General features: G+C 34.2%; 1 protein-coding gene across 6 annotated transcripts in view; it reads left to right on the forward strand.

The window, feature by feature from the left end:
* Positions 1-11125, forward strand: part of YTHDC1 (YTH N6-methyladenosine RNA binding protein C1) — a 38571-nt gene extending 27446 nt beyond the window's left edge. For 3 of the 6 annotated variants that reach the window (XM_012180082.4, XM_027971036.2, XM_027971038.2), the window contains 8 exons: positions 1104-1188; positions 2359-2525; positions 5064-5146; positions 6307-6343; positions 6416-6479; positions 6588-6650; positions 8136-8270; positions 10120-11125. In XM_012180082.4, the coding sequence (XP_012035472.1) occupies positions 1104-1188; positions 2359-2525; positions 5064-5146; positions 6307-6343; positions 6416-6479; positions 6588-6650; positions 8136-8270; positions 10120-10344 (859 nt within the window). In that variant the 3' untranslated portion in view covers positions 10345-11125. The remainder of the gene's footprint in view (positions 1-1103; positions 1189-2358; positions 2526-5063; positions 5147-6306; positions 6344-6415; positions 6480-6587; positions 6651-8135; positions 8271-10119) is intronic. The other 3 variants (XM_027971035.2, XM_027971037.2, XM_060417156.1) reach the window with 1 other exon arrangement.
* Positions 11126-11922: the final 797 nt, after the last annotated feature.

Consider the following 11922-nt stretch of genomic DNA (forward strand, 5'->3'; position numbering starts at 1 on the left):
CTCTAAACTTGCTGAGACTATTTTGCCCTGTGGCTCAGAAACTGGAGCCTATAATACAGAGTGAAGTAAGTCAGAAAGAGAAACACCAATACAGTATATTAATGCATATATATGTAATTTAGAAAGACAGTAACGACGACCCTAATGCAAGACAGCAAAAGATGCAGCAATGTAAAGAATAGACTTTTGGTTGGTCTGTGTTGCAGAAGGCGAGGGCAGGATGATTTGAGAGAATAGCCTTAAAACATGTATATTACCATATGTAAAATAGAGGACATGAAGCAGGGTACTCAAAGCAAGTGCTCTGGGACCACCCGAAAGAGGGTGGGTTGGGATGGGAAGGGAGGTGGCAGTGGGGGTTCAGGCTGGGAGGACACGTACATTCGTGGCTCATTCATGTCGATGTATGGCAGAAGCTACCACAATATTGTGAAGTAATTAGTTTCCAATTAATAATTAAATAAATGAAGTATAGCATTGTAGTGTAAGAGGAGAGGTAGTGCATAATTAATACATGTGAATATGTAAATTTATAATATAAAATTTTGTATTATCAAGAGCTAGTCTATGTGTGGTAGAGAATATTGCTTTAGCAAAAGGGGAGGATAATTGAATCTGGGAAAGCAGTCTTGAACCAAGGGTAGGGAACGTGTATTCATGTGGTATTAACTACCTGGTTAAAGTTCATCTCTTTATTGATCAGTTATTAAAATATACAAGATTTTTAGTATATAGATGTAAGATGTAAACATTTGATGTGTTATTTCATTTGCAAGCTACCTAAAACAAGTTTGAAGAGAGTGGCGCTATCCTTATAAGATGAAGAAACTCAGGCTCAGAAAAGTTGAGAGAGACCAAACTGTCTTGGTGTCTTAGCTCATGTTTTTAAGCATATTTAGCTTTTTTTTTTTTTTTTTTTTCTCCTTTTTGAGAATATAGGAGAATGAAAAGTGTGTCTCTGAATGTGGCTTTGTTTCTGGGAAGTAATCTCTATCTTATTTAGTCGCATTTAAGTCATGATTAACAGGAACTCACTACTAAAGTAGTATAAGGTCTTTAAAAGATTCTGCAAAATAATATAATTGATATCACTTTGTGTTTAGGCGTGAATTACCCTTTACTAAGTCAGCTCATCTCACCAATCCTTGGAATGAACATAAGCCAGTAAAGATTGGACGTGATGGACAGGTTTGTTGTTTTAATTGATTCTAAAAAACATATTTAATCACTGTTCTAGAAATCTTTATTGAGTTAGTTTAAAACCATTTTTGAATGAATTTCTGGAAATGATTGGGGAAAATATTCTTATTTGGAGTTTGTGATTACTGTAATTATGACTGATTGAATGACTTCCATTAATGTAGAAAGGTAGATTTATGTGCTACTTGATTTATACAATTGAAGGAAAAGTTTTTGAAGAGAACTGGCATGATTTTAAAAACCTTTTAGGTTTAGGTTTTTCATTGTATTATTACTGTTTAACAGATTCTGATACATTTTATAAATGCCACTTAACATCTTTACTGAAGTTTTCTGAATAGAAAGAAACTTTATTAAAAGGAGATGAATGTGTGTATATGCAGGTTGTCTAGTCTGTAGATGAAATTAAAAATTTGCCGTGATTTAAAATAAATGTAGGCCTGTGACCCTTAGTTTTCTAAATGTAATTTTGAACCAAGTTTTTATTGCTCATGAGTGAAAATGTTGGTAATTTAAAATAAAAATTATACAAAGCCCATATTTTAATTTGCCCTTGTTAATATATTTCAGTGCATTTTGCAGTTCATAAACATGAAAATTGTTGACACACACTAAATATTTTTTCTCCATTATATTTAGATGGATGACTTCGTCCTGATACTTAATGTATTTTGCACAAAGAAATATTCCTTTGTTACAGAGGTGACTGTCACAGATTCTCTAGTTAACCTTGCAGATTCTGTGCTGTGCTTAGTCGTTCAGTTGTGTCTGACTCATTGCAACCTCATGGACTGTAGCCCATCAGGCTCCTCTGTCCATGGGAATTCTCCAGGCAAGAATACTGGAATGGGTTGCCATGCTCTCCTCCAGGGTATTTTCCCAACCCAGGGATCAAACCCTGCTCTCCCACATTGCAGACCGATTCTTTACCGTCTGAGCCACCAGGGAAACCATTTTTCCCCTTACATAAATACATGAAACACTTTTGAAAAGTTTTTTTTTAAATCATTCAAGGAAGTTGATCTCATGTGATCATCAACCTTGGGAAGGAAACCTCCAAGTCAGCCTGTTTTTGTTCTGTACATCAGGAAAATAGAACAAGTCTATCAGACGTTTCTCCCTTTTTTCATTTTGTAAATTACTGCTTTCTTATTCCAGGAAATTGAACTTGAATGTGGAACCCAGCTTTGTCTTCTATTTCCCCCTGATGAAAGTATTGACTTGTATCAGGTCATTCATAAAATGCGTCACAAGAGAAGAATGCATTCTCAGCCCCGATCAAGAGGACGACCATCCCGTCGAGAACCAGTCCGGGATGTGGGAAGGTTAGAAACGTTCTTTGGACTGATAATAGGCACATATATCAGAATAACATGATGGAGGAATGTGATTCGTCAAAAGTTTGTCCTGCGGTAAAGAAGAAAGAGAAAATCCTCAAATCAAGCTGCATGGACTAGTTTGTGGCTTCATTGAGGATTTCAGATGGTCACCTTGGTCTCAGTCATTTTTCAAGAGGAAAATGGGGATCTTTCCTTATGCAGAAAAAATTATCTGCTAAAGAGTGATAACCAGTTTAGATTAGATAGTAATCTGATAATCCAATGTATATCATTGAAATGAGGTAGGCCTTTGTTGCTAAGAACAGGCTAGAAAGGAGGAAGAGGAGGAAGTCTTTATTTGCAAAAATTGTTAATATTTTGTAAAAAGCCTTTTCTTTCAGGTGTGTCTCTGGATAAGCCTTATCAGATATGGGACTTTTATAAAGGATCACTATTATTTTTTCAGAAGATGACGCCTCATTTATTAGAGGATAAAATATTTTAAGTTATTTTGATATTCAAGAGGAGCATTGTTGGGACTATTTCAGATTTTACCATCGTGATGTGTTAACCCCATTCTCAATATTGTCTAACATGTACCCCGTGAATTCACACATCTTGCTGAGCTTCTGAAAACAATAGGTTCTTTCCAAAGGGGATCAAGTGGCCCTGGGAGACCCGGCAACAAACCAAAAAGAAGGGCTGTTGCTGTGTCTGTTTACAGCTTTTCCAGATGCTGGCAGTACCTGTGGACTTAAAAGTGTTTTTTAGAGGATCGCCATGGTTGTTGATCACTACTTTATGAACTAAACAGCATTTTCCAGGAAAAGGGGTTTTAACTTGTTACAGAATTGGAGAAGTCTTTGCAAAGGACTGATTTAAGCCCTTCACCCAACACCTTACCCTGAGTAGATTTGCATACAGCTAAATCTAAAATATTCTGCTAAAGACTGTTGGATGTGTGGTTGATGGGATGAAACCTTTGGTTAAGTTTCCTTTTGGTGGAAACATCCTGTGGTAGGTACAGATAATCCAACAAGAGTCCCCATTTCTTTGAGCTTAAGAAGGACACTGTCAAGTAGGTAGGAGGAAACCTGGCAGAGCCCCCTTACTTTTGGCCTAAAAGGACTGATCACCAAGATGTCTTTTGAAGTTTTAAGCTAAGAGATTTCCAGTGCAATACAGTACATACAAGTGAAGTTTTTACCTCAGATTTGCAATGGACTGTAAACTATACTTATTACACCACTACTCCTCTCAAGCCTGCCAGGGCCTCCATATTTGTATGTGGCTTACAGCTTAAAGTCAGTAGTTGGACTACTTTATGAACTGTTACTATCATGTTTTATACCGGTCGTAAATGCACTCCCCAAACTACAGGAAAGCGGTATGTTTATTTTTTAAACCAGTTTTTAATTTTCTTAGTCTTATTTATTGTAGATGCAACTGTTTTATTATGTTGGGGGGCTTGGGTTTATTGCAGCTTTGTAGTTTGAGTGAACTTGTGTTGCAGAAGTTTATGAAAGCAGTAAACATTCAGAAATAACTGGAAAGCTAGTGATGCCCAGGTTATTACAGAGATTTTGACAATAAGGGTAAAAAGATATATTTATTATTACCTTAAAAAACTTGAAATTTTGTTTTTTCTTTTGTGTAGCTCTTTATTAAATGCTAAGTAAAATGAAGTGTATTTCATGATGTATATACATTAACCTTAATGGTTACATTAACCGTTGAGATTTATGGAAGATCATGAAGAGCAGCCTGCTGCAGATAGTAAAGTTTCACCTTCTAAAGAATACATTTTGAATTTGTATTATGAAACTCTGTTAAAACTCTGCCCCATTATTTTCCAGTTTATTTTAAGGCATTGTTTCTGGGAAAAAAATTCCCATAATTTGTAAATGTTATTAACTTTAAAAATTAGTTTTTCAAAGTATTTAAACATTTTTAAAACTTTCCTGTAAAATAGCTTTTAATAAGTATCAAGTTTTCTGTATGATCATGTGAAAAGTATAATTTTGTACAAAGCAGAAGAAAAATATTTAAGAAATACATAATTTTCTTTAGCTTTAACCTAAAATGACATTAATAAGTTTAAATATATAGATTTTAGGGTTACCTGTTGTGTAATGATGAGAAGTTTTTTCCCCTTTATTTTACCTGAATGAAGAATTTATTCAGAAAAGTGTTTTAATTGTTAAACTGGATATTTATATTAGCTTTAGGGTAGCTCATTTACTTTTGTTTAGATAACTAAAATGTGATTTACGTATTTTGAGCAGATTACTTTTAAGTGTCTGATCATAGCACAAGGATTAGAGAATATGTTTCTTTCTAGAAATACATCTAAGGATTGATGTATAATAATTTGAGGAATTAAAATTTAGAGATTTTAAGATGTTTATCCACCAAAGACAAGGCTGTTATTTTAAAGGAAATAATGAGCTTTTCTTTGTACTTACTTCTGTCAGAAACTCTTGCTTTGCTGTTTGTTCTGCTAGCAGTTTTTGGTTTAATTTCTAATGTGTCTAATTTATGTAGGCGTCGACCAGAAGATTATGATATTCATAACAGCAGAAAGAAACCAAGGATTGACTATGCCCCTGAGTTTCATCAGAGACCAGGTTAATATTTTATAATCCTGCAGATATTTGACTTGAAATTATTAAAAGCAACAACAGCACAGAATCTTCTATCATGACCCTATAGTTTTAAAAGTGAGAAAACTTTAGGATAGCTATTAATGACCTGAAATTGTAGGAAATGGAAACTGCACTTGTGTTTTAAGTGTTTAAAGATTAAGTGTAGTTAGGGAAAGCAATGAACTTACACTCTTATTAGGATTTTTATTCTCTTTGATACTTAGTATTTCCTGTGGTAGAAAGCTTTACTTGGAAACTGAAATTATGCTATATTTTTCTAAATACATCTTTGATTTTCATATTTTTAGAGAGGAATGGGAAATGCTTGGTTTGTAATCTAAAAGCAGCTTTTCAGTTAACCTTTCCCTTACTGGAGTTGAAAAAGGCACACTATAGTTAAGAGAACATATTTATTTAAAACAGTCATGGACACACTTAGAAAAATCAGACCATTTGGAAGTTGGTGTTAGTGAGCATTACAGCATTGTTACATGACAGGTGGCTTGATAAGCCTCATTCTTCTCCAAAATGGGATATTCTGAAGAAGTAAAATTTTTCCCCAGTAACTTGGCCACTTGAACTTTTTCACATTTTAATTTACTAAGTTCTTAGAAGAAGAGGGGAGAATATTTCTCTGATTACTGTGGTTCTTTCATTTAAAATGTATATATTTTAATTTTTGCAACTTTTGTTAATTTTGTTTTTCTCCCCTTAAGTTTGCATTTTTTAAAGCTTTGGTTGACTTAGCAAGGCTTATGTATACTCAAGGTGGAAGGTAAACATTTGTTTTAAGGAAGACCTATTACAGTGTCCTCAAGATAATTCCTCTGTCCTTACCTTCCTGTGGTGCAGCATGAAGAAATTTCTGTCTAGCAAGAATTGGGGTGTGGATTTAGAAGATCCATATGCAAACCTCTCTAACAGTTTATAATTCTGTGATATCAGTAAGTTATTTAGTTACTTTCTAATTATGTAATCTGAGAAGAAAATTTGAAAATGGAATAGTATGAAAATAGTATCATTTTAATAGCTTCACTATTATATCATGGGAAGAATTGAAATGAGTGGTAAGGAAGGTTTAATTATGATGCCATAATAAAAAATACAAGTTTGATATACTAAAATGCTTGATGTTTGAACAGGGTATTTAAAGGATCCACGATACCAGGAAGTAGATAGGTAAGTTGGGTTCATTTTTGTTCAGTTTTGAATTACATTCTTGGAACTAGTTTATGAACCACCTGAATTTAGTTTCACAAATCTTATTCCCAACAGACGGTTTTCAGGAGTTCGCCGAGATGTATTTTTAAATGGGGTAAGCATTTCTTTTTTTTTAATTTAATGCACATAATAAAATCAGTATCTGCTTGATTTTGTAAGTTCTGGGTTTTTTATTTATTGACATTATCATCTTTCATTTTAGTCCTACAATGATTATGTGAGGGAATTTCATAACATGGGACCACCACCACCTTGGCAAGGAATGGTTTGTATTCTGTTTTTGCAAGTTATATAATTTCATTTGCAGTTCCATACATTTTGAATGCTTACTTGGAGTATGATTGTTATAGTTACCCATGAAGAGACATAAAATACATGTCTGGTGATAAGTAAAATTGCATGCTCTTTTTAAAGGCTAATGAATGATTGGATTTGTATTAACAGTGGAGGCTTAGTTGATAAATGTTATGATTTATTATTGTGGTGGCTAGTAGTATAAACTCTTCAGGGTTCAAATACCTTCCCTTCTCAACTCTGACTTTAGATAAGTTTCATAATACATTTTTGTCTTAATTTTCCTTATCTGTGAAATTTGGATAACTATTCATTCTTTGACTCATCAAACTGTTTAGTACCTACTCTGCAGAACACTGTTTGCTCTTGGTGTACATCGGTGAATAAGTTGGACAGTATGCCTATGCTTGTATAGTTTAAAATTTAATGGAATAGTGTCAACCTCTTAGGATTGTCAAGAAGCTAAGTTTGCAAAATACATGTGAAGTTTAGCATAGTGCCTGACCCTGATATTCAGTAAATTCTCTATGTTAAATAAGGTTAACTAAATCTTGTTCCTGAACTTTAATTTTTTTTCTTTCTCTAAGAAAATTAAATGTTCTTCTTAGAGTATATTTTAAAGTATTAAAGATACCTGAAGCATTAATTCCTAATAAAATAAAACAGCTTGGAAGTTTAATTTGTTCTGATTGTTTCTTACCTTTTTATCTTGAAATGCTTCCTGTAATGTGGCGTTTTCATCTGACTTTTGTTTCACTTAAGGTACTGTATATAGACAGATTAATTATTTCTTTCCTTTAGAGTATGAAACTAAAAAAATATTTAATAGTAATATCTTGGCCCTAACTAGGAGGAGAACTACCTTGATTTTCCATCATTCATTTTATAATTGCATTTAAAAGTTCATTAGCTCTTTAAAATCATTTATGCATAGTATTAACATGACTGATTCTAGAGTCAGAATGTCTGATATTGTGTCTAACTTCTACCCCCTTTAGTAGCAGTGTGAATTTGAGCAAGTGACCTAACCATTTGGAGCCTCAGTTTCCCTTTTTGTAAACTAGGATCACATAATAATACTATGAGCTATAATTCTATTAGTACCTATCTGTAGGGTTGCTGTGGGGATTAAATGAGACTTGTAAAGTGCTTAGGACAGTGCCTGGACAATAGTAATCACTGTGTAGGAGGCGTTTGATTTCTAGTGGTATTGTATGGTATGTAAGTATAAATGTTACGTGTTAGATGATGGAGTTTAAATATTCAGAAGTTTTATTGCATTGTTTTTCAACAAGCAAATAAAGAGGGTATTTTAAAGAATGCTAATGTCATCAAAGTAAATGGCTTCAACAGAGTAAATTCTTTGGGATGGGTGGTTTGGATAGGGGAATTCTAAGAATGGTTTGTTACCAAGGATGTTTTTTAGATGCTTATGAAAATGGTTTTCTTTTTTTAGACTCCTTATCCTGGAATGGAACAACCTCCACACCATCCTTACTATCAGCACCATGCTCCACCTCCTCAAGCTCATCCCCCTTATTCAGGACATCACCCAGTACCACATGAAGCAAGATACAGAGATAAACGAGTAGTAAGTGCACAAGAAGGCAAAAGCGTGAGGGAACTACTTAGAATTCTGTAGATAATTTAAATGTGGGGGACACCGACTTACTGGAAAAGACCCTGATGTTGGGAAGGATTGAGGGCAAGAGAAAAAGGGCGACAGAGGATGAGATAGTTGGATGGCATCCCAACTCAGTGGTCATGAGTGAGATAGTGAAGATAGTGAAGGGAGATAGTGAAGTACAGGGAAGCCTAGTGTGTTGCAGTCCATGGGGTCAAAAAGAGTCTGACATGACTTAGTGACTGAACAACCACCAGATTATGTTGATTGATAGATAATGGTTTCATATTCCTATTGCAGATTGTTTAGGCTAATCTCTTTGATTATTTCAGTGGATTATTTTTGAGTTAATATTTCTGGGTCTTCAATATAATAGTTGGGCTGAGTTTGTTTATTAAATGCTCCACACATGATGACTCTGCTGGGCCACATAAACTTCTTCTTATCTTCCCACATGATAAAGAACATGCATGTCTGAGAACCAGTCAGAGCGGTAGTTTCCTATATTTGAGATACTTTCATCTGTCATTTATTTCCTTATCTCATGAAGTTATTAATCCTTCAAAATAAAGTCACACTAGGACCATTAATATTTAGTAAAACAATCTGAGAATTCTAACAAACAGACTTTTGGAGAAGGAAATGGCAACCCCCTCCAGTATTGTTGCCTGGAAAAGCCTGTAGACAGAGGATCCTGGCAGGCTGCATTGCAGTTCATGGAGTCACAGAAAGAGTCGGACATGACTTCACAACTGAACAGCAGTAGACTTTTAGTAGTGTTTTTTTTTTTTTTCCCCAACCACTCAAAGAAGTATACAGCCAATGTACGATGAAATCTTCGTTGAATAGCTAGGTTGTGGTGTTTTTAAAAATGCCTTTTTTAAATGATCAGATTATTTTCAAAAAAGTAAGTTTTTCTGAGACTCTTACCAAAATATTCTTGTCCTTTTTAACAGGTTGTGCTTCATGCACCATTATATAGTAGCTTTCTGGCTAATATATATGTGTAATGTATTTTGTATTTACTTAATTGCTTTTTTTTTAATATATGAAAGGTAGTGTGAAAATTTGAATCTTATAAGCTGACTTTTGAAGAAACAAAGTTCAGTAAGTAAAGATGAGTTGAGAACTGAAAGAGGAACTCTAGAGCAGGGGTCAAGCTTAGTAGTAGCCACAGTGACAACCTTGCACCTCACTTACTTGCTTATCTTACCCTTCACCGTTCTCCTCAGCCTTATGTGTATTATTAGCTCTGTGTGAAATAGACTTCATAGTATTACTGCAGTACATATTTTTAAAAAATTCTGTCAAATTCCATAAATTGTTAACAGTGATTTAGTTTGAAAGAAAATCAGGAATGGAAGAATTCCCAATTTCACCTTTAGAGGGCAGAGTTGGTTTGCTTTAGTTTGTAGACTCAACGGAGGAAAAATTAAGTAGAATCCACCTGTTGAAGAAAAACATTGACATTTAGCATAGGTGGCCCCATGTATTGATGTTATTGATCATGTGTTTGGAGGTCATCATTAGGTGATTATTTTGGCATAAATCTTATAAAAGAGATTGGGTAGAGAAATTAAAAATTGACTACAAAAAATGCTTTTTATAATGAGGTCTGAGTAAATCATTTGTTGTGTCTAATTAGTAAGACATCAGAATCCTTCTTATAAACAGTGTCAAAATTGCTTTCTGTGAATTAATACATTAGGGTATTTCTTTAGATTCTTCTCTCTACCAGACAATAATTACCATAAATGGGCTCATAAATTACATTTGATTTTTGACATACCTTTTATCCATTTCTTACCTTTTCTAGCATGATTATGATATGAGGGTGGATGATTTCCTTCGTCGAACACAGGCTGTTGTCAGTGGCCGGAGAAGTAGACCCCGTGAAAGAGATCGGGAGCGAGAACGAGACCGACCTAGAGATAACAGAAGAGACAGAGAGCGAGATAGAGGACGTGATAGAGAAAGAGAAAGAGAGCGATTATGTGATCGGGACAGAGACCGAGGGGAGAGAGGTAGATATAGGAGATAATGCGCTTTTGGAAGCACTGATTGTTTAAAGATACAGAATCTTGTATTTTTCTTTTTGTGTGTGTTTACAAGTAGTAAATTTATTTTCAACTGTCTACTTAAAAAGTTCATTGTGTAGAAGGATTTATTATGACCCTCTTTGTTCCAAGCATGCAGTATAATAAGAACTGGAAAAACTCAAATCCTCCAAAAATGCACAGTTGACAATTTGAGTTGATACTTTTATTGGGACAGAATGGAACAGTCCAAGAATGTAGATACTGATTCAGTCTCTGTAAATCTTCATCTGCTTTTAGGGTGTTCATCCTAGAGTTATTTTTTGTTCATTTTCTTTCTTTTGGATCTTGATTGATGACTGCCATGATATTTTGCTTTGATGTATTTCTACATGTAGTTGCACACGGTTCAGTAAAAATAATGCTGCTATCAAGTATGCAAATATTGAAGTATGATGGTTTGACTCTATGGCAGTGTTGTAGCAGCCTCTTGGTTTCTCCCTTTCCCTCTTTTTTTTAATCTTAAAAAAAGTCACTTTTTATTTTTCTTCGTCTTCAATGATGAGAGCAATATTAAGAAGACATTGCTATCTAATTTTTAATCTTTTTAGATAGGAAAACTTATGTTCAGTAGCATGGTTGATGCTATTGGTTTAGCCTTCTCCTCCAAACTGTATACATTGGCTTGGAATGTTCACAATTTGCGTGTGTGGCAGCAGAAGATAATTCCCATATTCTACATTGCTACTGTTTTGTATAAAATAAATTGGTAAAGATTGACACTTATCTCTTGTGTTTCTTTCTTGTCTGAACGCAAGTTTGTTTTCTTGTGTATGATGTATGGGTTGGCCAAAAAGTTCATTTGGGTGTTCCATATGATGTTATGGAAAGACCCAAATGAACTTTTTGACCAACCTATTAGTGGACATAAAAGAATGCTTTGTGCTTAGAAATTGTGGGAACCCTATTTGTCTTTTTTGCGTATTTTATCAAAAATGATTAACCTAGGTCAATTATATATAAATGCTTACTTTTGTTTCTAGTGTAAGAACTAATGATACACAGTGGAATTTTATTGATATTTTGGTTAAGGTATTCATTTGGTAGCATTTTTGGATCTACTTTGGTTACAGGATTATTTTGTTTTTTCAGGTTTTGTGTTCATCTTTGATAAGTTAGATATTTCCTATTTTACTTTTAAAATACACCTTTAAAATTAATCCTCATAGAGTTACTTAAGTTGATCATTAATCCCTCTCAGTAGTAGCAATAAACTATAAAATATAGTTTATAAGAGATTTACATTTTTTTTCATAAATCCACACGTTTATTTACTTTATAGTAAGTTTAGATACTTCAAGGGTGCAACATCACACAGGTTCTGTGTCCAGTAGCAGGAAGGTTGCTTTGAAATTGGGCATGAACCAATTTTCTGTGAGCGTGAGTTACCTTTTTCCAGATTACTCTGGTTTTGTTAGGTTATCTGCCAGGATTTACTGTGGTGTTCTCTGCTTTGTGTACATAAGCAGATCTCTTGCCTAGATAGAATTCATCCCAAGCATATACACCTTCAATTTTCAGCA

This window comes from Ovis aries, chromosome 6 (genome assembly GCF_016772045.2).
Source record: "Ovis aries strain OAR_USU_Benz2616 breed Rambouillet chromosome 6, ARS-UI_Ramb_v3.0, whole genome shotgun sequence".
NCBI classification, from domain to species: domain Eukaryota; kingdom Metazoa; phylum Chordata; class Mammalia; order Artiodactyla; family Bovidae; genus Ovis; species Ovis aries.